The following is a 26,177-nucleotide window of genomic DNA, read 5'->3' as shown; positions in this document are numbered from 1 at the left end:
GTCGATTTTTGACTTTTTGGGAAAAACATTGAAAAACTTATTTTCATACATTAGAATTGACTTATTTAGCATTTATTGATATAGTTAAGTAACTTATGGCTAGATACGAGCGAATTGGTGGTGGAATCAAGAGGTAAAGCGATAGTTGAGGCTTGAATTGTGTTCGTGGCATCAAGGTAAGTGTTTGGACTAACCTTAGCTTGAGGGATTAGGAGTTGTGTCTTATTTGCTACGTGTTAACTGTGGAGTACGACGTATAGGCATGGTGACGAGTATCTATACGTCGGTGTCAAGCATACCCGTGAGTCTTGTATTGTAATTTTTATGACTCCGTTGTGATTTATTCGTGCCTCACATGAGAATTATATTATTGTTCCCTTGCCGGGATGTTGTTGTGATATTATTGTTCCCTTGCTGGGATGTTGTTGTGATATTATTGTTTCCTTGCCGGGATGTTGTTCTTATATTATTGTTCCCTAGCCGGGATGTTGTTGTTACATTATAGTTCTCTTGCCGGGCTGTTGTTGTTATACTATTGTTCCCTTACCGGGATTCTTTTATGATTGGTATTGATAAATAAAATGGGAGCAGGTTGCATGCCTGCAATGGTAATATGTGAAATAGGAGGGGGTTCCACGCCTGCAACGGTAATATATAAAATGGGAGCGGGTTGTACGCCTGCAACGGTAATATATGAAATGGGAGCGGGTTGCATGCCTGCAACGGTAATATATGAAATGGGAGTAGGTTGCACGCCTGCAATGGTACTATATGAAATGGGATCGGGTTGCACGCCTTCAACAGTACTACATGTGTACTTGTTTACCTTATTTCCTTATCTTTTGCTGGTAATTCATTTACGGCGTTCCTTACATTCTCTACTATTATTCTGTTGTTACCTGTTACTCTCCGCAGCATATATTCCCCCGCCCAACTTTAGTTGTAATTATCTGCTTTTATTTCCGCTGTATATGATTTAACTATACAGGTTTATTTGGTAGTCTGGTCCTAGCCTCGTCACTACTTCGCCGAGGTTAGGCTAGGCACTTACCAGCACATAGGGTCGGCCGTGCTGATACTACACTCTGCACTGTGTGCAGATACTGATACCGGAGCATTTGGACCGCAGTGAGGGTGATGTCTTCAGGCTATTCAGGCGACCCGAGGTAGTCCTGCAGGCGTCAGCGGGCCTTAGCGTCTCCTCCTATCTTTTCTCTTCTGTTTTTACTTATTTAGAAACAGACTTATATATTTCATTCAGACCTTATTTGTAGTATTCTTAGACAGTCCGTGACTTGTTACACCAAATTCTGGGTAGCATTGTACTTCAAATTATGTAGCAGTGTTTGGTTGAAATATTAAGTTTCGTCTTCCGCATTTCCGGTTATTTAATTTATTTCGTTGTTTAATCACTTATTATTTTAAATTGTCGAACATGTTTAACGAAAAGGATAATGATTTTATAATAGTCGGCTTGTCTAACTTTCATGAGTAGGCACCATCACAACTCCCGATACTGGAAAATCCGGGTCGTGATACATATTGAAAAGCAAGCGAGCATGGGTTTATGAGGGACCCAATTTAAAGTTACACCAACAAATTAAATTGCACGCTTCGAAGTGATAAATTTTTTAATATAAAAGGAGAGAGGTTGGATTGCATCACTCGGCATGCTAAACTGGCGGCTATAGCATTTCATTGTATTTCTTCTTCTTTTTTAATTAATTTGGCCATATATATATTTGACGAAATAAACTATTCCTCTATGATTGTATTTCGACAAAAAGCTCATTGCATTCCGACCAAACATCTAACCACCCATTCCTGAGAAAAAAAAAAACTAAAAATAGGAAAAGATGATATATTTATTTCTTAAGAGTCCGCCGTACGTCCTTAAAGTTAAGAATTGATGGCAAACAGTTGGATTTAAATAAAACACAAGTAAGTGAATTTTTAATATTACGAAAAAGTATACTAATATTTAGTAGTAGTATATAAAAGAATTCGCGAATTTATTATTTACCATGCGCAAGAGCATTTCAATATACTTACTCGTTGTGCTAACAGAAAAAGGAAAACAATGAGATCTTATTGTAACTAACTCCACGTGTTCGTTATTTACCAAAACTGAAGCATTAATTAAAAAAACAATTAGAGCCACTAATAATAGCAGAGCTCTTATATTACTTGTTTAATAAAGCATATTTTGAAGCGGATTAGAGATAACAGCTCTCAAGACTTGAGTGGACTCCTTCATCTAATTATAATAAGTCGGAATTAAGTGCTTCCATTTTCAGTCATTAATTAATTTCCAGAATAATTTTAATATACACGTTATACATGGTTCTTAGGATAGAAATGTCATTTTCCCTCAAGACCAATTGCCTATATCAGCTCGCCCAAAAACAGGACAGCCTCAAAAAAGGAGATCAAAGCTGGACTCTTCATAATGCTTTAATTACTGCATGTTTAAAAAAGAGCTAAACACAATAAACCATGAAAACTTCACGTCCTCTTTCCCTCTTCTGCATCCTTTTCGCCGCCGTTCTCCTCCACCTCCGCCTTGTCCCCTCTTTCGCTCTCCTTGACCCTACCACACTTTCATCATTTGCCATCGCTCCTGATGCTGCCGCTCCCCAACCTCTAAATCCTGGATTTGTCTCTGCTGACACAGAATATATCCGGTCGAGTTGTAAAACCACCATGTATCCTGCTACCTGCTACCATTCACTTAATCACTATGCCACCGCAGTACAACAAGATCCAGCTCGACTAGCTCGTGTAGCCGTCGGAGTAACCCTAGCCAAAGCCAAGCGCATGGCAGCTTTCTTTTCCAACATATCCCGCGAAGCTGACTATGGAGCGCAGCCACAAGTTGTAGCTGCTCTCCATGATTGCTTCTCGATTTTCGGGGACACTGTTGGCCAAATACGTGATTCATTGAGTCAGATGCGTAGGCTCGGTGGCTCCAGCGAGTCGTTGAGGTTTCAGATGAGTAACGTTCAGACATGGATGAGTGCAGCGTTAACTAATGAGGACACTTGCACCGATGGATTTGAGGATGTTACTGATGACGTGCCATTGAATTGAATGTCTGTGATCGTGTAGGGAAGGTGAAGGAGGTGACTAGCAACGCTTTGGCTTTAGTAAACAGTCTTGCCAATAAGATATCAACTCCATGAACGATGAACGGTTGAGTTGAAACTTTATTATTGACCACGTTAGATGTTGAGAAGTTTAGGTTGCATTTTTGGCAAAAGTGTGAAAAGGTATTAGTGATATCCTACTAGTGTACAAGCCAAACCATCAAGTCAAACCGAACCGACGAACCAAGTTAAACCGAAGAAAAAATTCGACTCATGGTTTGGTTTGGTTGGTTTGGTGTTGGAAAATAAAAAACCGATCACTCTTGGTTTGGTTTGATATTAACAAAAAATAAGTCAAACCGAATCTAAACCAAACCGATATTATATATAAATAGATTTTAAAAAATTTACACAAAAAATAATCATTAAAATCTAATTTATAAGTATTTTCTAAATTATTTTATAGTTTTCAATATCTTGAGATATTATTTATTTGTGGGCTTGTAAATTCACTATCCACCAAGTAGATTCTATCTATGTAATCCAAATATGAAGCCCAAACTAAACCCAACAAGACAAAAGATAACAAAACCCAAGTTCTCTGTGCTTATGCACTAGATTGCATATTCAGCATTTGGTTGTCATCTTGCTCACATAATTGGTGATTATTTTAGTGTTGAGGTTTATCAAGTTTACACTTGACAGTGCTTTGCTTTGTCACATATTTGTTGTCATTTTCTATTATGGAAGATCTGGCAATTATGATTCATAGGAACAATTTGTATTCCTCATAGATTATTTAGAAAAATAGTAATGATGCAGATAATGGTGACCATTTGATCTCTTTTCAAGCACAATATGCTGAAGTTCATACACAGGTGCACCGAACTCCAGTATATTATGCTGGGCCGATCTCTGCTGCAGCAAAATAGTAGTTATTTTTCATTGACTTGGTAAATGCTGGCTATTTTTGAATGACCAGTCCGAAAACTGGCTATACCGTACTATTTTTATTTCTTTTTATGATTTTTTAATTTTTAATCTCTTCTACCTTTCTATGATCCTCTATAAACTCAAATTTAGTGTCTGAATCTTTTTTCTGCTTTGAATTTTAGAATTGGCCATTTATACAACTAGGGGCGTGCGTACAAACCGAACTGGAAAACCGCACTAAATCGAATAAAAAACGGATGAGGTTTGGTTTGATTTAGTTTGGTATTGAGTAAAAAATCCGAATCAAACTGACATATAAATATATAATTTTTATATATACTTATAAGACTTTATATAAAAAAAATTAAAAAATGTCTAGAAATATTTGGGATTCTCTTATGCGATGTAATATTTAATAGAATATGAAATGTTCCATTTTAATTAACTTTAAATAATGTGTTGTATGATCACTTTCTAATCTAATGTTATTGAAATGTGTTAATCTCTTTGTTTTTTCATATTCATATGTCAAGATCTATTAAATTCTTATATCTTTTTCAAATTTGAAGTGGTATTTCGATAAGTGAAAATTAAATATTGTAGAACATATCATTATTTAGGTGTCATATTGATTTTATATTTAATTATTAAATTTGGTTAACCTTGAAAGTGTACATCAACGAAAAGTTATTGTGAGACAACTAAAAAAGTAACTATCATGTGCTACTAAGAAAATTCTCCTGGGGAAGAATGGGATGAGTTGCTAGATCAAACTTTCAATGAAGAAATTGCTAAACATATTAGATCCAATGTGCATTATGACCGCAATGAGGAATACTGGGATAGGCCATATTGGATGCCAACCCCTTCAGGCAAGTTGTCACGATCCTAAAACCGACCCGGTCGTGATGGCGTCTATCGTGAAACTCGCTCAGCCGACACAACTCCTGAATTAACCATTTAATCAATAACAATCATTTTTATGCCTTTAATTGATCAGATATCTCATAATGTAAGTCTAAATTAACAGTGCGGAATAAATACACAAGCCCGACATCAGGGTGTCACAAGTCACGAGCATCTACTAAGGTCTGAATACAACAAAGAGTCTAAAAATATACTAAATACAGTCTAAGGAAGACAAGAGGAAGAAAAGCAGTGCTGCGAACGTCATGCAGCTACCTCGCTAACTCCGATGACACTGCCACTGAGCAATCAACACCTGTTACCAGGTTGAGAAATGCCTAAATCTGCACACAAGATGCAGGGAATAATGTGAGTACGCCAACTCAGTAAGTAATAAAAGTAAATGAAAGCTGAGCAGTAAGAAAACACATAAACCACGTCATAACACTATAACAAATGTAGATTATTTCCAAAGCAGTACACAAATCATTTACCTGGTAACTCAAGCTCAGTTTCAGTAAAAATCTTTTTAAAACAACTTTCAATGGTTTCAAACGAGTGATAAAACAGTGAGTATGAATGATAGAAAACGTAAACAGCCCCTCGGGCAAAACATGTACCATAAATCGTCCTTCGGGCATAATATGAACAGAACCAACCCCTCAGGCTACCTCACAATCACTCGTAATCAGCCCCTCGGTCATAACATGAATCAAGAACTACCCCTCGGGCAAATATGGATCAAGAACAGCTCGTCGGGCAACAACATGAAATAATAACAACCCCTCGGGCTACATCATATCACTCACACTGGGTACCCGCGCTTACTCGGGGTGTACAGACTCCGGGAGGGGCCCCTTACGGCCCAAGCGCAATAACAAGTCATCCCGTGGCATAATCAAATAGGCTCTCGGCCTCATATCAAGCCACCTCGTGGCGTAACAAATCAGGCCCTCGGCCTTATAATCATAAATCAGTACCACACTACTGCACCGCGCAGCCCGATCCCATAATATCCTCACAACACAGGCCCTCGGTCTCACTCAGTCAGAAATCTCTCATGCCACTCGGGCAATAGTAAAACATGATGCTCAGCCCACAATATCATTTAAAATATCAAAACAGAGTAAATATGGTTGAGTTATGAAAACAGTAGAATACAGCATGACTAAGTACAAATATGAAGTCAAAATAGTGAGGAATAGTAGTAAAAATCCCCTAAGGGTCCAAAACAGTTGGTACGAGGCTCAAATATGGCATTCAACCCAAAACATGATAACACTTTCCAAAACACAATGATATCAAACAGTTTTCAATCAAATACGTGGTTTAACAGTCATACGGGGCTGACTAAGTCACAATCCCCAACGATGCATGACCACACGCTCATCATCTAGCGTGTGTGTTACCTCAAAGTAGCACAACGATGTAAAATCCGAGGTTTCATACCCTCAAGACAAACATTTACAATCATTACTTACCTCAATCCGGTCCAAACTCTAGACCGCGATACCTTTGCCTCTCGACTCGGCCTCCGAACGCTCCAAATCTAATCAAAAACAGATTCGTACCATCAAAATACACTAAGGGAACAAAGCCCACTCGAAAATAACCAATTTACATTAAAATTTCTGAAATTGGCCAAACCCGACCCTCGGGCCCACGTCTCAAAATCCTATAAAGATCACATCAATAAATAGAATTCTTACACTCTCACGAGTTCGTACATACAAAGAATATCAAAATCGAACCTCAAATGACCCCTCAAATCCCCAAAAGAAATTCTCAAACTTTTCCTCCATTTTTCTCCAATTTCCACTCTAATTTCTCAAATTAAATGATGAAATTCAAGACTAAATCATGGGATTAAACCAAATATAAGTGAAGAATACTTACCTCAATTGCTCCACTCAAAATCTCCTCAAATTTCACCTTCTCCCGAGTTCTATAATGGTTTTTATGATATTGGACTTAAACCCTCGATTTTGAACTTAAACATACTACCCAATTATTTTCTTCATTGCGAACGCGGCAGCACCCTCGCATTCGCGAAGCACAAGGCTTCACTGACCAAAATTCCTTCTACGCGAACGCGAGGATCCTCTCGCGAACACGATGTACAACTGACCCACCTCTTCGCGAACGCGACCTCTACTATGCGAATGCGTAGAACAAATGCCTTGGGTTCCCAACTATTCCACTTCCTCTACGCGAACACAGCAAACCCCTCGCGAACGCGGCAAAACCCTCCCGAACGCGATGACCACTGACCTCAGACCTTCGCAAATACGGGACCATCTTCGCGAACACGAAGGCCAACTCCACTGCCTCACATCCTAACCCTTAGCGAACACAGGACATCCATCGCGAATGTGAAGGTCAAAAACCTGTAACACCAACAATAGTTTTTCTGCAACTTCTTACAACATGAAATGATCCGTTCAACCACCTGAAACTCACCTGAGGCCCTCGGGACCTCAACCAATCATGCCAACATATCCCATAACATCATTCAAACTTGTTCCAACCTTCAGAATGCTCAAGACAACATCAAAACACCAAAATTACATCAGATTCAAGCCTAAGAATTCCAAAAACTTCCAAATTCTGCTTTCGATCAAAAAGTCTATCAAACCTCGACCGAATGACCTGAAATTTTGCACACTCGTCATAAATGACACAATGGACCTACTCCAACTTCCGAAATTCCTTTCCGACACCTATATCAAAATCTCACCTATCAACCGGAAAACGTCAAAATTCCAATTTCGTTAATTCAAGCCTAAACCTTCCACGGACCTCCAAAATACATTCCGATCACGCTCCTAAGTCCCAAATCACCTAACGGAGCTAACCAAATCATAAAAATTCTAATCCGAGATTATATATTAACAAGTCTAAACTTGGTCAAACCTTTCAAATTTTAAGCTTCAATTGAGAATTGTTCTTCCAAATTCATTCTGACAACCCTGAAAACCAAAACCGGTGATTTACATAATTTATAATACATCACACGGGGATAATCATGCCCGAGAACTGGCGAGCGAAGTGCAAAATCTCAAAACGACCGGTCGGGTCGTTACATCCTCCCCTACTTAAACATACGTTCGTCCTCGACGTGCCCACAGTTGTTCCGAAGACCATCAAATCGCTGTGTAACCTTACCATGCACATACCCGGGTGTGATCCCACGTCACCCTATCTCATATAGGTCTGACAACACCATGTAACTAAAATTTCACAATCCAACCTAGCCCATAAACCTTAGAACCACATTTCCACTTCTAAAATCATCTATAAGATCAGAATCTCACATCTATACTCTGAATAAGCCCGAACAAGCTGTAACAAACCATACCTGCAACCTCAGATGCAATTGCGTGATATATCACATAACTCAAACACTCGTAGTGATAAGTTCTAATCACAGCAGTTGCTCGAAACAACCGAATACCAATAATAAATCTCTTATCAAACAAGCCTCATTCCAACACTTTTGTATGCTGCCAATGATAGATAAACACGTAGAAAGCCATAACCATTCCTCAGATCAACCATTCATGAAACCACTTCTCCCTTGGCAAGGACCATAGCAAATTTTTGAACTGAACATCGATATTATCCTTCCAACACGCTGAAACCAAATCCGTTTGTATTCATTCTAGATCCCAACGATCTCATCTAATCCAATCACAACTACTCTAGTGACATGACACATTAATACCATCTAAAGCCACAACTCGTGCAATTCGTACACCAATAAGCAACAATCCGAACGTACTCAAATCATGAAAAATGAATCAAATGAGAGAGTTGTACTGCAAGCTCACCAGTACCACCACAACACAATGCTGGGAACCCGTCATACATCATAGAAATAGAACACACGAATATAACTCGAAAGGTTATACCTCCCCATAACTTCGCTGCAATACGCGACCCTATCCAAAGACTGGTCCACATGAAACACCTCAAGTCACTATGCTCAAAATCGACAACCACGCGCAGTGTGATGTCTAGAACCAAAGTAAATCATCTTAACCACGGCGAAGCAATTGACATAACATTACACAAACCCGAAAGGATACAACCGATACGCCATCCGCCGAGCAATACCCAATACTCTTCCCGCTCGAATTCCACTGAGAAGCCCCAATAAAACCGCACCACATGTGCCTATAACCAACAAATCCTAACGTCTCTCAACACGGAAAGATAACTTATAGATCTCCCCAGATCACTAATAAGTTCAATAACAATCGAATCAATACATCCCTCAACAATACAACTCGGAGTCAACCAAGCCGACTCGAGTTAAAACACACATCCATATTGGCCTACCAATGAACCCCTAGTCAAGGAGTTCCTGAAGCTGTTTCTTCAACTCATTTAACTCCGCTGGTGCCATACGATACGGTGCATGGCACCAAATCAATACCGAAATGAACAACCCTGTCCGGCGACATGCCCAACAGTAGGAAACACATCTGAAAAATCCCTCACCACCGGAACGGAATCAATGGTAGAAGTCTCTGCACTGACATTCATCACGAAGGCCAAATAAGAAAGACAACCCTTCCCAGCCATCCGCTGGGTCTTCAAAAAAATGAAACCACCCTACTGGGTTCATAATCCGCTGAACCTCGCCACTCAATCCGTGGCATCCTCAACATAGCCAACTCCGCCGCCTTAGCGCAACAGCCCAGAATAACACGACACAGAGACAACCAGTCCATACCCAATATCACACCAAAATCTAGCATACTAAGCAATAAGGATCCACTCGGGTCTCCAAACCTCCGATAGTTACCACATAAGACCGATATATGTGGTCCACAACTACGACCTAACCTATTTATGAGAACTCCCAATCTCCAAATCCATACAGCACGCGAATCACCATATCCGATCCCAACTCTACCATCCGAATATACAACACACCTCTAATACCCAACATCCCACGAGAGGTACTTCTAAAATTCTTCTGTGCCACCAAGCAAACTCAAATATCAACAGTCGATCCAACAAGAGAGTGGCGCAATACTAATGAAATATCCTCAACTCAAACACATCGCCCTTGCTAAAATATATACCCTCATCAAGCCACACCAATCAGTGATCTCATTTATCTAGTCATCTGAACCGTCCATGCTATCTAAGAATTTGTGACCTTCCTTTCAGAACTGAACAGTGACCTTACACATGCAAATCTCAATCTTATACAACACACTGCATATACCATACTATCCTAGGATAAACATGAGAACTTCATATCCCTTTCCGAGCCACAAGTAACTACGTTCTCACTAGATAAGAACTTTCCATTGATCCCATCTAGAAGAAAATCACTACACATCCCATGTTCCTCACGCTCGTAGAAAATATACATCTCTAACCGTGGTAGAAACCATCAAGAACTCTCCGAATTCAATTTGCACAAAACTAAACCGTCAGGACTGAATCCTTATAACTCAACCAAGATACGCAGGCCACTAAAACTCAAGAGAATTGCTGTGAAACACATGTAGAAACTCATTACCTCATAAGCACCCAAAGAACTAATCATATCCTTACCATGTCGATCCGGCCTACTACCAAGCTATCCCATCTATCCAAGTTCTTTCTAATTTACCCTCAACTTGATACTTCTTCTTGTTATAACACCACAATTCCTCATCCTAGACTCACCACACGAGACCCAAGCATAAAACCACACCGTCTAAGGCTCATAAGTCGTTGGATATTTTCTTAAATAGTCCCAAATGCACCACATTCAAAATACCTACCCTGAAGTGACTCCCTGCGAACCCAAGGCCATTACCTTCACCTTCCTGATACTGATATATAGAATCCCATAATGATATAAAAATACCACGAGTTTTGACACCCTCCAATGCAACCCTCAGTTTCTATCCAAATATACAACTTGAAAATCTCCAATTATTACATGTAAAATCTTGACCCATTAGAACCATTCTCGAGAGTCATCCACTCTACTCAAACCGCAATTAGACTGATCAAACGAACTGGATGACCTGTTCTCCAATAGCACTCTAATACCACAGAATGTAACCTCACCTTAATGCAACCAAGAAATTTCATGTTCTATGCACCACACATCCTTTACCAATAACAACTCAAGTCATTCTGTGATTCTCATATATCCATAAATCATAACATAACCTTTATTTAAATTTCCTTTACTCGAGCCATCATCGGTCTCAACCTCCATAAGCCATAAGTGATTTACCAATACGTCTCAAATTGAAACCAACATAGCACATAACCGTGCAATCAGCTAATCAACAGCAGACTCCCCCACTTGGCTCAAAGCCATAGATCAAAACACATAATGACTCATAATGCATATACTCTATTACTACCACAATACCATAGTGAGATTAAACTCAATCCTTCGTAAGCTCGTAAAACACAGACCATTTAGTACTTTAAATCTTCTGCAAATCTCGCATTCACCCTCGTAATAGTCAATCCGACTCTCTTAGGTGACCCAAATTTAAATTGCAACACATATATTTCACTGCTAACAAAGATCTTCCAATAAACAACATAAAGGATCACACAAACTTCAGAACACTCCGTAGGAGATAACCCACCTGTTTTGCCTCAAACTAACATCACTTTATACCCTTCTACCGTCATAAACATTACGCAGTCACTTAATCTTCTTGAGTCTGAACTCATATCACAATGTGAAATCTACTTCACTTCCCAACTAGGCAACATGAAAAGTTCCTTCAACACGCCCACAACTCGGGCAATACATGAAATCATGATGGGAATCAAGCACCGGATAGTTCTTACTACCCCCAAGCAGACCCTTCTTGTCTCGTTCAAATCATATGCATACATCTCGCAGTCACATCATACTCATCACATAGCCATCCAGTCATCACTCCCACTAATAGGGGCACTATCGGACTTACAAATCCAAAAGCATGTGCTCACACAATCAACGCCTCAATGCTCAAGCTATAGGCAAAACCCAGCCTCAAGTCCTCCAGACTGGCCCAACATCATCGCACAAAAATCACATCTCGCCCCTTGATCAGGGAATCACAAGTTGTCGATGCACTACTGATACCGAGCGCTCATGTGAGCATACGAACGCGTAGAAGGAATTCAAAGAGTTACATTTCAAGCTGAATCAAGGACGCATGATAAGAATTCAAGAATGTGAAGTTTTTCCTAAAGTTTCTGCAGCCTCCCAAAGGTAAGTATAGATGTTTTTGTACCGATCCCCGAGACTCTACTAAACCTACTCTTGAATCGTCAGACCTATGTAACCTAGGCTCTGATACCAACTTGTCACGACCCTAAAACTGACCCGGTCGTAATGGCGCCTATCGTGAAACTAGGCCAGCCAATACAACTCGTGAATTAACCATTTAATCAATAATAATCAATTTTAAGCCTTTAATTGATCATATATCTCATAATGTTAGTCCAAATGAACAGTGTGGAATACAAGTCACGAGCATCTACTAAGGTCTGAATATAACAAAGAGTCTAAAAATGTACTAAATACAGTTTAAGAAATACAAGATAGAGAAAAGCAGTGCTGCGAACGTCGGGCAGCTACCTCGCTAACTCCGATGACTCTGCCACTGAGCAATCAACACCTGTTATCGGGTTCAGAAATGCCTAAATCTGCACACAAGGTGCATGGAGTAATGTGAGTACGCCAACTTAGTGAGTAATAAGAGTAAATAAAAGTTGAGCAGTAAGAAAACACGTAAACCACGTCATAACACTATAACGAATGTAGATCATTTCCAAAGCAGTACACAAATCATTTACCTCGTAACTCAAGCTTAGTTTCAGTAAAATCTTTTTAAAATAACTTTCAATGGTTTCAAACGAGTGATAAAATAGTGAGTATAAATGATAGAAAACGTAAACAGCCCCTCGAGCAAAACATGCACCATAAACCGCCCCTCGGGCATAATATGAACAGAACCAGCCCCTCGGGCTACCTCACAATCACTCGTAATCAACCCCTCATGCATAACATGAATCAAGAATCACCCCTCGGGAAAACATAAATCAAGAATAGCCCTTCAGGAAACAACATGAAACAATAACAGCCCTTCGAGTTACATCATATCACTCATACTGGGTACCCGCGCTCACTGGGGGTGTACAAACTCCGGGAAGGGCCCCTTACGGCCCAAGCACAATAACAAGTCATCCCGCGGAATAACCAAACAGGCTCTCGGACTCATATCAAGCCACCTCGTGGCGTAACAAATTAAGCCCTCAGCCTCATAATCATAAATTAGTACCACACTACTGTGCTACGCAGCCCAATCCCATAATAACCTCACAACACAGGCCCTCGGCCTCACTCAGTCAGAAATCTCTCATGCCACTCGGGAAACAGTAAAACATGATGCTCAGCCCACAATATCATTTAAAATATCAAAATAGAGTAAATATGGCTGAGTTATGAAAACAGTAGAATACAGCATGACTAAGTACAAATATGAACTCAAAATAGTGAGGAATAGTAGTAAAAATTCCCTAAGGGTCCAAAATAGTTGGTACGAGGCTCAAATATGGCATTCAGCCCAAAACATGATAATACTTTCCAAAACACAATGATATCAAACAGTTTTCAATCAAATACGCGGTTTAACAATCATACAGGATGGACTAAGTCACAATCCCCAACGGTGCACGACCCCACGCTCGTCATCTAGCATGCGTATCACCTCAAAGTAGCACAACGATATAAAATCCGGGGTTTCATACCCTTAGGACAAATATTTACAATTATTACTTACCTCAATCAGGTCCAAACTCTAGCCCGAGATGCCTTTGCCTCTCGACTCGGCCTCTGAATGCTCCAAATCTAACCAAAAATAGATTCGTACTATCAAATTATGTTAAGGGAACAAAGCTCACTCGAAAACCAATTTACATTAAAATTCCCGAAATTGGCCAAACCCGACCCCAAGGATCACATCTTGAAATCTGATAAAAATCATATTAATAGAATCCTTACACTCTTCCGAGTTCGTACATACCAAGAACATCAAAATCGGACTTCAAATGGCCCCTCAAATCCCCAAAAGAAATTCTCAAACTTTTTCTCCATTTTTCCCAATTTCCACTCTAATTTCTCAAATTAAATGATGAAATTCAAGACTAAATCATGGGATTAAACCAAATATGAGTGAATAATACTTACCCCAATTTCTCCACTGAAAATCTCCTCAACTTTCACCTTCTCCAAAGCTCTCTAATAGTTTTTGTAATATTGGACGTAAACCCGCGATTTTGAACTTAAACATTCTACCCAGTTAACTTATTCATCGCAAACGCGGCAGCACCCTCGCGTTCGCGAAGCACAAAGCTTCACTGACCAAAATTCCTTCTACGCAAACGTGAGGACCCTCTTGCGAACGCGATGCACAACTGACTCACCTCTTTGTGAACGCGACCTCTACTATGCGAACGCGTAGAACAAATGCCTTGGGGTCCCAGCTATTCCACTTCCTCTACATGAACGTGGAAAACCCTCGCAAATGCGATGACCACTGACCTCAGTCATTCACGAACGCGGGACCACCTTCGCGAATGTGAAATCCAACTCCACTGCCTCACATCCTAACCCTTCGCAAATGCGGGACATCCATCGCGAATGCGAAGGTCAAAAACTTGCAACACCAACAACAGTTTTTCTGCAACTTTTTCCAATGTGAAATGATCCGTTCAATCACCCGAAACTCAACCGAGGCCCTCGGGACCTCAACCAATCATGCCAACCATAACATCATTCAAACTTATTCCAACCTTCGAAACGGTCAAGACAACATCAAAACACCAAAATTACATCGGATTCAAGCCTAAGAATTCCAAAAACTTCCAAATTCTGCTTTCGATCAAAAAGTCTATCAAACCTTGCTCGAATGACCTAAAATTTTGCACACACATCACAAATGACAAATTGACCTACTCCAACTTTTGGAATTCCATTCCGACCACAATATCAAAATCTCACCTATCAACTAAAAAACGCCAAAATTTCAATTTCGCCAATTCAATCCTAAACTTTCCACGGACCTCCAAAATACATTCTGATCACGCTCCTAAGTCCTAAATCACCTAACAAATCTAACCAAATCATAAAAATTTCAATCCGAGATCATATACTAACAAGTCAAAACTTGGTCAAACCTTTCAAATTTTAAGCTTCAAACTGAGAACTGTTCTTCCAAATTCATTTTGATTACCCTGAAAATGAAAACCGATGATCTAAATAATTCATAATATATCACATGAGGCTATTCATGCCTGAAAACTAGCGAGCAAAGTGCAAAAGCTCAAAACGACTGGTCGGGTCGTTACACAAGTTCAGTGTTAATAGTGCTTAGCAAATATTAAGGAATAGGGCAGATCCTAATCAGGAGTTCAAGTTAATGTGGATTAAATGTTTTTTATTCAAGATATACTTCTTATTATGGAGAGTGTGGAGGCAAAAAATAGCAACTGATGACATGTGGATGAGGCAAGGGCAAATGGTGATGTCTAGGTGTTGGTATTATCAGCAGCCTCAAGAGGAATCTAATATTGAGCACATATTAGTCACAATTCCTACTGCCTCTAAGGTATGGAACTTATTCATAGGAGTTGCTGGAATTACTGTGCCATTGGTTCAATTGAAACAGGTTATAAGGCATTGGTGGTACGCTCAATGTTTTCCAAAATTAAAGCCATTGTTTCAAGCAGTACCAGCTATCGTTACTTGGGAGCTTTGGAAGATAAGAAATATAGGTAAACATGGAGGTCCAGTGTCCACAAATAGGTTGACTCATGAATTCATAGGACATTGCATCAATTGTCAAGGGTGAGGTATGCTTGTATGTTTAATATTCCATTGTTATGGCTAGACATGATTCAATTCTTTTAAGGCTATAAACCTATATTGATCACTAGAAGAGTAACATGGCAGCTTCCTTTTCATGGTTGGTACAAATGCAATACTGATGGAGCATCACCCGGGCAATCCTAGTCCTAGTTCCCTAGGCTTTTGTGTAAGGAATGATGAAGGTGATGTGGTGTATGCTTGGGTAGTAGACCCGGGGGTGACAACAAATGTGGTAGCTGAAGCTAAGGCTATTCTTCAAGGGTTGGAATATTGTGTAGAGCATGATCTTCACCCTCTCATCTTGGAGATTGACTCGTTGGTGATGAAGAAGGTGATATAAGGTGAATGGAATCCTCCTTGGGTAATTGCACCATATGTGAAGAGAATTAAGGAGATGAAGGACAACTTCAATGTGATCTTTCAACATGTGTTCAGAGAAGGCAAATCAATGACAGACTTTATAGCTAATATTGTTTTTTCTTTTGCAGGTACATATGAGTTTCACTCATTCTCTAAATTGCCTAGTGCAGGGAGGAAGTTGATCAATTTAGACAAGTCACAAACACCTAATCGTAGGGTTAGGATAGCCAAGAGAAGAGCACCTGATTAATGTCTTCACATTGCTTGTTTTTGCACCTACCTGCTTGCTTCTTTTGGTTGGTATTAGACTGTATGCTATTAAGGTATTTTTCAGTGGTATTATCATGGTCACATGCTCATTCTGGAGGTGCTTTAATAGTGCACAGGAATTTGACAAGTAGGTTGAGGTTGGTGTAGTTTTTCTACTTCTGATATGGCCAAATACTAATGAACTACCTAAACATGTCCAGTTGTGTTTCTGGACATTGTTGAATCACTTCCCAGTGGTATTAGAATGTTCTCATGTTCAATCTGGGGGTGGTTTAGCAATGCTCAGAATGACTAACACGTCAAAGGTTCTGGTAGGAATTTCTGTCAGCTTACAAGTGTATTAGTGTGTTCACACACTCATTCTGGAGATGATAATGCAGTATGTATGGTGAGTATGATGAGTGAGCAGATGACAAACTCATTACACTGTCTTGATTTGAATGGATCACATTGGAGCAACATTGAAGATTGGAAGATTTTGCTGGTTTCAATTCTATGGTGTAGTTCTTTGGAATTCATTTTAGCCTATGGACTGCATACCCTGGCGCCTGGTGAGAGCTTGATAGGTGCTTCTTGGTATTTGTCATTGGTAATTGGATTCACATAAACTAATAGGAGAAGGAAGCATTCAGCTTATCATGTTGTAATAGCTAGTTCATTAGACCTTAGCTTTTCTGTATTTCTAGTAGCTAGTAGCTTCATGCAACTTCTATTTGTTTTGGACATCTTGTAAGCTTTGAACCCATTTTGGGATTTTATTTATATATTAGCCACTAGGCATCCTGCCTAGTGGTATATTTGCTAAAAAAAATAGATCATATATTTGTCAATTTTTTAAATTTTTATTTAACATATATTTACTTATCAAAAATTTAATAAAGTAAGATTGACATATTATTCATGTATTAAAAAAACTGAAATATTTGACAAAACCGAACCAATTGAAACCAAACCGATATAATTGGTTTGGTTTGGTTTTAATAAAAACCGAACCAACCTGGTCCATGTATACCCATACATACAGCTAGGGGTGTACAAGGAAAATAGATAAACCACATCAAACCGGTAATTTGAGTCAAACCGAAGAAAACAGTTATGGGTTAGTTTGATTTGGTTTATTATTGGAAAACAAATCTGACCATAGATGGTTTTGTTTGGTTTTAAATAAAAAAAGTCAAACCGAAACCAAACAAACCCGATAGTACATTTATATAATTTTTAAAAATATTATATACATATAAATATTTATTGTAATGTAATTTATAAATATTTCTTAAACTTTTTCAAAGTTTTATCTTTTAATGTATTTTTTCAAATTTGGACTTAAAACTCTTGAATAATAAATAAATTATTATAGCCCATAAATACAGTAACTCAAACAAAGTTCAAATCAATACTAATAGTAACAAAACAAATTCAATTGAACACTAGGAATGACGATAGTGTTGGATATATGTAATGACCCAATCAATTTTTTGAGAGTTGTAGCCTCGTTCCCCCATTTACTGATCATTTTATACTTTATAGCTGCTATGTGACTTGCCGAGGTAGTTGGTTTGGGTCCGGAGAGGTTTCGGATGAGTTGAGACACTTAGTCTCAAGGTTGGAAGCTTAAGTTAAAAATCTTGACCGGATGTTGACTTGTGTATAAATGGATCCAGAATGGAGTTTTGATAGTCTGTTAGCTTAGTTGGGTGATTTTCGACTTAGGAGCATATCTTGATAGTGATTTGGAGATTCATAGTGGAATTAGGCTTGAAATGACGAAAGTTGAAAATTTGAAAGTTTGACCAAAAGTGGACTTTGTGGTTACTGAGCTCGGATTAGGGTTCCTGTAGTTGGAGTAGGTCGGTGGTGTCATTTGTAACTTGTGTACAAAATTTAAGGTTAATCGGACGTGATTTGATAGGTTTCGGCATCGAATGTAGAAGTTAGAAATTCGAAAGTTCATTAAGCTTGAATCGATGTGCGATTCCAAATTTTAGCATTGTTTGATGTGATTTGAAGGCTCGACTAAGTTCGTATCAAGATTTAGGACTTGTTGGTATAATTAGTTGAGGTCTCGGGGGCCTCAGGTGGAGTTCAGATAGTTAACGGAATGTTGAAGCTTATCAGTTATGGTGCAATCGCACCTGCGGAGTAGAGATCGCAGGTGCGATCTCGCATGAGCGAGCGGGGGAAGCGCATATGTGATTTTGAGGGGATTGTGTCGTGATCATAGGTGCGAAGGAATTTCCGCACCTTCGTGGCTGCAGATGCGGTGATTGGAGGCAGAAGCGGAAATGGAAATGGGAACTATGTCCGCAAAAGCGGTAGTGTGGCTCGCAGAGGCGAGTCCACAGGAGTAGAATTATGGTCCACAGGAGCGAAGGAACCCGCAGAAGTGGGATAAGGGTCATTTCTGCGACACTGTAGAAGCGGGTAAGTTATTGTAGGTGCAAGAAGGCCTAGGCAGTGTAATAAAAATGAGTTTTCCGTGATTTTCTTCATTTTGAACATTTCAAGCTCGGGATTAGGCGATTTTTGAGAGAATTTTTGAGGGGTTTCTTGAGGTAAGTCACTTGTGGTTAAATTTACTCAATAATTATATTTTTCCATTGATTTTTCCACCTAGATTGTGTGGTTTTGAGATGTAATTTTGGAGTTAAGGCGGATTTGGAGAGTTTAAATTGGGAATTTGGGGGTCGATTTGGTGTTGGATTTTAGTAAATTTGGTATGGTTGGACTCGTAGTTGAATGGTCTTCCGGATTGTGCGACCTTTATCGGATTTCAAGATGTGGGCCCGGGGGCCAACTTTAGAGTTGACTTTTTATTAAAAACTTAGTATTTTCTTATGGAACTGATTTCTTTAGCTCGTGTTGATGTATCAAATTATTTATGGCTAGATTCGAGACGTTCAGAGACCGATTCACAAGGCAAGGGCTTGCTAGCAGAGTGATTCGAGTTGCTTGAGGTAAGCATCGTATTTAAACTGGGTTAAGGCACCAGTTGCCTGAAGTGTTGTAATAGCCACGTGCTTTTGGGTGTGCACATGCGTCGGGATGATCCCATGTGTAGGCTCCAAGATTGTATATTCATATTTGGGTTCTGCTCGGGCTTCTATAAGCCAAGAAATGACTGTTAAGCTTCGAGCTTCAATATCTAGCATGCGGTAATAATTTATGTGATCTAATTGAACCATGATGAGTCTACTTAGAGGTTTAATCCCTGAACGAACTTGATAAATATTTTTCATTGATGAAATTGTCGGTTTGAGCTACGATAGCATACTTTGCACATTCCTGCACTTTAGCATATTATTTACACCAGTCCAGGGATAGGAGAATCGTATTTCTTCCATTATATACTTGTTTACTTGCTTATTGCTCCTATATGATATTTTGGACTGGGATGTGACTATTCCGGGCAGATTATGTAATTAGCACGTGAGTTGATCGTGTAGCACGTGAGTTATCTGTACGAATCCATGTATTGATATTATTGGCACGTGAGTTGTCCGTACGGATCCATATATTGATATTGACACGTGAGTCGTCTGTGTCGCACGTGAGTTGTCCATGGAGATTCTATTGTTAGCACGTGAGTTGCCCGTGCAGTGTGTGGAACTTGTATTTTCTTGATCATTTATCTGATTTATGTGATTCTTTCCTCTACTTGCCATAATACTGTTGAGCAGGGTATTTAAGAACCAATGCACATGCACACGCAGATATTCGTGTCACGAAGCCTTATGAGCTAGCTTTAAATGTTGTATTATGTTAATAAAAACGGGACACAATTGCACTGAATTAACTAGTGACCTCAACAAATTAAGCTTCTCTTAACTTGCCTTGTTTATTTGCGATACTTATTGAGTTGGTTGTACTCACACTACACCCTGCACCTTGTGTGCAGATCCAAGCATTTTCGTGCGCAACGGTTGTTGATCGTGGAGTCTACCTATTCGGAGATCATCGAGGTAGTTGCTTGGCGTCCGCAGACCTTGATCCTTCTTTCCCTATCTTTCAGTTTTATGTATTTAGTCTTACTTTCCAAACAATGTACTAGACTATATTGTTACAGATAGATGCTCATGTACTGGTGACAACCTAGTTTTTGGGATTTTTCACATTTAGTTATGGTCTTTTATTCAATTATGAGAGTTTAATTATTGAAACCTATTTCAGTATATTGTTCATTCAAAGTGTTGGAAAATGTTTGGGATGTCGGCTTGCCTAGTACTACGATAGGCTCCATTACGACTGGTTGGTTTTGGATCGTGACAAGTTGGTTTCAAAGCCTAGGTTAAATAGGTCTCACGAGTCACGAGCAGGTTTAATAGAGTCTTGCAGATAGGTATAGAGATATCTGTACTTATCTTCGAGAGGATGTCGAACCCTTAGGAAAACATCACATTCTTGTATTCTTGTCATGCGGATTTGCTGATTCTGGTAACTAAACTTCTGTTATTCTATTCTCTCACAGATGGTGAGGACACATGCTACCGGTCAGGATAGATGGCCACCAGTAACATCGGCTAGGGCCACGAGAGTTTGGGGTCACAGTAAGGTTAGGGGTGCAGCTCGTACAGCAGCTAGAGCAGCACCTGCAGATCCACCAATTGCTCCACCTTAGGAGCATGTACCAGATATAGTGGGGCCAGCTGAGGCACCAGCTATGCCCATTGTGATTCTAGGCCTTCAGAATGCTTTGGCTCAGATTTTGACTAGGTGCACCAACCTTGCTCGCACGGTTTATGTTCCGGTTGTAGCATCCACTTCTCAGGCCAGAGGAGGTACTCAGACTCCCGCCGCCCGTACACCAAAGCAGGTGATGTAGGGACTTCAGAGAATGGGGTTACTACCAGCCCAGTCGGTTGCAGTTTCTCAGGCCCAAGTGGGTCCCATTATAACTGATGATGAGCAGATGAGACTAGAAAGGTTTGGGAGACTCCAGCCTGCATCATTCAGTATGCCTGAGTCTGAGGATGCCCAAGACATTTTTAATTGGTGCCAGCAAATTCTTCGCATGACAGGCATTCTCAAGACTAGTGGGGTCTCATTCACTTACTTTTCAGTTTACTAGGGCTTCCTTCAGATAATGGGAGGCTTATGAGAGGCGCATTCCGGTTGGTACATCACCACTTACTTGGTGTGAGTTCTCCGTTCTCTTCTTGGAGATGTTTGTGCCATAGTCTCGTAGGGAGGACCTGCGCAAACAGTTTGAGCAGCTACGTTGGGATAGCATGTTTGTAACCCAGTATTAGGTGAAGTTCTCAAAGTTGGCTCGTCACGTAGTTTGGTTGGTTCCCACTGAAAGGGAGAGGATTAGGAGGTTCATCGATGGCCTCACCTATCAATTGCAATTGCTTATGACTCGGGAGAGGGTATCAGGTGCTATGTTTGATGAGGTGATTGATATTGCTCGGCAGATAGAGATGATTCGTAGTCAAGAGCGTGAGGAGAGGGAGGCCAAGAGGCCTCATAGTTCGGTGGTTTAAGTGGTGTTCCTTCTAGGGGGAAATCCTATCATAATAGGGCGCGTCTTTATACGCCCACTTAGACGACTCGTACAGCTCATCATGGTGCATCAGTTAACCACGGTTCTTATAGTGTTTGCTCAGGCCAGTCTTTATTCAGTGTACTACCAGCACAAAGTTCTCACCATGCCTCGTCTGCTCAGGTTTCTACAGGCAGTTCCTCAAGCAGCAGCTCCGTCAGAGGAGGGGTAATTTCGAGTGCAGGGACTTGGGTCATATGAAGAGATTGACCTAGATTGTTGAGTGGGGATCCAGAACAGGGTTCTCGGCCGATGGTACTAGCACTAGTAGTTACACCACCCACTCAGCCAGCTCGGGGTGGTGCCCAAGTTGCTAGAGGTCGCCCTAGAGGGCGAGGCTGATCAGGTGGCAGTCAGGCCTGACTCTATGCTATTCCTGCCAGGCTAGATGTTGTTATTTCAGATTTAGTGATCACAAGTATTGTCTTAGTATTCCATATGGATGCTTCTGTATTATTTGACCCTGGTTCCACTTATTCGTATGTATCATCGTATTTTGCTCATTATCTGGATATGCCCCACGAGTCCTTAGTTTTATCTATTCATGTGTCTACGCTAGTAGGTGATACTATTGTTGTGGACCGCATATATAGGTTATGTGTAGTGACCATTGGGGGATTGGAGACTAGAGTTGATCTCTTATTGCTTAGTATAGTTGATTTCGACGTTATCTTGAATATGGATTGGTTGACTCCATATCATGATGTACTGGAATGTCACGCTAAGACCGTGACGTTTGCGATGCTAGGGTTGCCAAGGATCGAGTGGAGAGGTTCTCCAAATTATGTTCCCAGCAGATTTATTTCATATATGAAGGCCCAATGGATGGTTAGTAAGGAGTGTCTATCTTATTTGACCTTTGTGAGGGATGTGGATGTTAATACTCCTACTATTGATTCTGTTCCGGTGGTATGAGACTTTCAGAATATGTTTCCTACAGACCTATCGGGCATGCCACCTGACAGGGATATTTACTTTGGTATTGACTTGGTGTCGGTCACTTAGCCTATTTCTATTCCTCCGTACCATATGGTGTCGGCTGAGTTGAAAGAATTGAAAGAGCAGTTTTAGGAACTACTTAATAAGGGATTTATTAGGCCTAACGTGTCTCCTTGGGGTGCACCAGTTCTATTTGCGAAGAAGAAGGAAGGTACTATGCGAATGTGCATTGACTTTAGGTAGTTGAACAAAGTTATAATCAAGAACAAGTATCCTTTATCGTGCATTGATGATCTATTTCACCAGTTTCAGGGAGCGAGGATATTCTCTAAGATTGATTTGAGGTCGGGGTATCACCAGCTGAAGATTCAAGGACTAGAATATTCTAAAGACAACATTCAGGACTCGTTACGGTCATTATAAGTTCCTGGTGATGTCTTTTGGGCTGACCAACGCCCCATAAATGTTCATGCATCTGATGAACAGTGTATTTTAGTCTTATCTTGACTCATTTTTCATAGTGTTCATTAATGATATCCTGGCGTGCTCACGTAGCCAGGAGGAGCATGCCCAGTATTTGAGGATTATGTTGCAGTGACTGGGGAAGGAGAAGCTTTATGCCAAGTTCTCCAAGTGCGATTTTTGGCTTAGTTCGGTGGCATTCTTGGGACACATGGTGTCTAGTGAGGGGACTAAAGTGGATTCGAAAAAGATAGAGGCGGTTCAGTTGGCCCAGACCGTCCTCAGCTACTGAGATTCGGAGCTTTCTCGGCTTGGCCAGTTATTATCGTCGCTTCGTGGAAGGTTTCTCATATATTACATTGCCTTTGACTAGATTGACCTAGAAGGGTGCTCCTTTCAGGTGGTCGAATGAGTGTGAGGAGAGCTTCCAAAAGCTCAAGACTGCCTTGACCATAGCTCCAGTTCTAGTTTTGCCTTCAGCTTCTGGTTCTTATCAGTTTATTATAATACTTCTTGAATTGGTATTGGTTTTGTCTTGATTCAGGGGGATAGAGTAATTGCTTATGCTTTGCGTCGGTTAAAGACCCATGAGAAGAACTACCCCATTCATGATTTGAACTTGGATGCCATTGTTCATGCATTGAATATTTGGAGGCACTATATCTATGGTGTGTCTTGTGAGGTATTTACAGATCATCGGAGTCTCCAACACTTGTGCAAGCAAAAGGATCTAACTTTGAGGCAGCGGATATTGTTGGAGCTGCTAAAGGACTACGATATTACTATTCTGTATCATCCTGGGAAGGACAATGTGGTGGTCGATGCCTTGAGTAGAAAGGTAGTGAGTATGGGTAGCCTTGCATTTATTCTTATTGGTGATAGACCACTTGCAGTTGATGTTCAGGCCTTGGCCATCCAGTTTATGAGATTAGATGTTTCAGAGCCTAGTCTAGTTCTAGCTTGTGTGGTTTCTCGGTCTTCCTTATACGATCGCATCAGAGAGCGCTAGTATGATGATCCCCATTTGCTTGTCCTTGAGGACACAGTTCAGCTTGGTGATGTCAGGGATGTTACTATTGGAGATGACAGTGTATTGCAAATGCAAGGCAGGCTATGTGTGCCCAATGTAGATGGTTTGTGTGGGTTGATTCTCCAGGAGGCTCATAGTGCGCAGTACTCCATTCATCCAGGTGCCGCGAAAATGTATCAGGACTTGAGACAACATTATTGGTGGAGGAGAATGAATAAGGATATAGTGGGGTTTGTAGCTCGGTGCCTAAAATGTCAGCAGGTAAAGTATGAGCATCAGAGACCGGGTGGATTGCTCAGAGGATTGAGATTCCGGAGCGGAAATGGGAGCGTATCACCATGGATTTTTTAGTTGGGCTCCCATGGGTTTCGAGGAAGTATGATGATATTTGGGTGATTGTGGATTGGCTGACCAAGTTCGCGCACTTCATTCCAATTGGGACTACTTTTTCTTTAAAGCGGATGGTAAAATTTATATCCGTGAGATTGTTTACTTTCACGGTGTGCCAGTGTCCATCATTTCAGATTGGGGCACGTAGTTTATATCTCAGTTTTGGAGAGAAGTACAGCGAGAGTTGGGAACCCAGGTTGAGTTGAATATAGCATTTCACCCTCAGATGGACGGACAGTCCGAGCACACTATTCAGATATTGGAGGATATGCTACGCGCATATGTCATAGATTTCGAGGGTTCTTAGGATCAGTTTTTTGCCGCTCGTAGAGTTTGCCTACAACAGCAGCTACCGATCGAGCATTCAAATGGCTCCGTATGAGTGATATCGATCTCCGGTAGGTTGGTTTGAGCCGGGTGAGGCTAGGCTATTGGGTACTAACTTGGTTCAGGATGCTTTGAACAAGATTAAATTGATTCAGGATTGGCTTCACACGGTGCAGTCTAGACAGAAGAGTTACGCTGATCAGAAGGTTCGTGATGTTGCTTACATGGTTGGGGAGAAGGTACTGCTCAAGATTTCACCCATGAAGGGTGTTATGAGGTTCGGAAAGAATGGCAAGTTGAGCCCTCGGTATATTGGGCCGTTTGAGGTGCTTCAGAAGATTGGAGAGATGGCTTACAAGCTTGCCTTGCCACCTAGTATGTCGAGTGTGCTTCCAGTGTTTCATGTTTCTATGCTCCGGAAGTATGTCGGTGATCCGTCTCATGTTTTGAATTTTAGCACGGTTCAGTTGGATGGTGAATTGACTTATGATATGGAGCCAGTGGCCATTTTGGGTCAGTAGGTTAGAAGGTTGAGGTCAAAGGATATAGCTTCAGTGAAGGTGCAGTGGAGAGGTCAGCCAGTTGAGGAGGCTACTGGGAGACCGAGCGGAGATGCGGAGCAGATATCTACACATATTTGAGAGCATGTGTTGGCCAAGCTTCTCGGGGGCCAAAAGTACTTTTTGAAAAATTTAAGGTGTTTGGCCAAAATAAAAAAAAATTTGGCCAACAGCAGAAGCAGCTTTTCTGCTTTTGGGAAGAAGTACAAAATTCTAGCTTCTTCCAAGAAGCAGAAAATTAATTTAGTCAAGACAAAACTATCTTTACCATATATGTAGCTTCTTCCAAGACTTTTTTTTATATATGCATACGTGTATAACTTTTCTACCATTAGATACATGAATCATGTAAACTTTTCAAATTTATTTTTTATCTTTTTATTTGTTTTTGCTTCTTTCGCTTGGACTAGTTCTTTCTTTCTTTTTCTTTTTTCTAATTTCTACCATTATATTAAAAATTAAAGATATCAAATAAATGAAT

General features: G+C 40.4%; 1 protein-coding gene and 1 pseudogene across 1 annotated transcript; both read left to right on the top strand.

The window, feature by feature from the left end:
* Positions 1-2,427: 2,427 nt before the first annotated feature.
* On the top strand, positions 2,428-3,806 carry LOC104219951 (pectinesterase inhibitor 7-like; annotated as a pseudogene).
* Positions 3,807-21,280: 17,474 nt separating this feature from the next.
* Positions 21,281-25,657, top strand: LOC138889797 (uncharacterized). The gene is made up of 4 exons (XM_070173134.1): positions 21,281-21,484; positions 23,934-24,364; positions 24,455-24,522; positions 25,212-25,657. The coding sequence occupies exons 1-4, from the start codon at positions 21,281-21,283 to the stop codon at positions 25,655-25,657; spliced, it is 1,149 nt and encodes a 382-aa protein (XP_070029235.1).
* Positions 25,658-26,177: the final 520 nt, after the last annotated feature.

The sequence above is a fragment of the Nicotiana sylvestris genome, chromosome 4, assembly GCF_000393655.2.
Source record: "Nicotiana sylvestris chromosome 4, ASM39365v2, whole genome shotgun sequence".
Taxonomy (NCBI): Eukaryota; Viridiplantae; Streptophyta; class Magnoliopsida; order Solanales; family Solanaceae; genus Nicotiana; species Nicotiana sylvestris.
The sequence above is the reverse complement of the archived record's forward strand: the minus strand, read 5'-3'. Positions and strand labels throughout refer to the sequence as shown.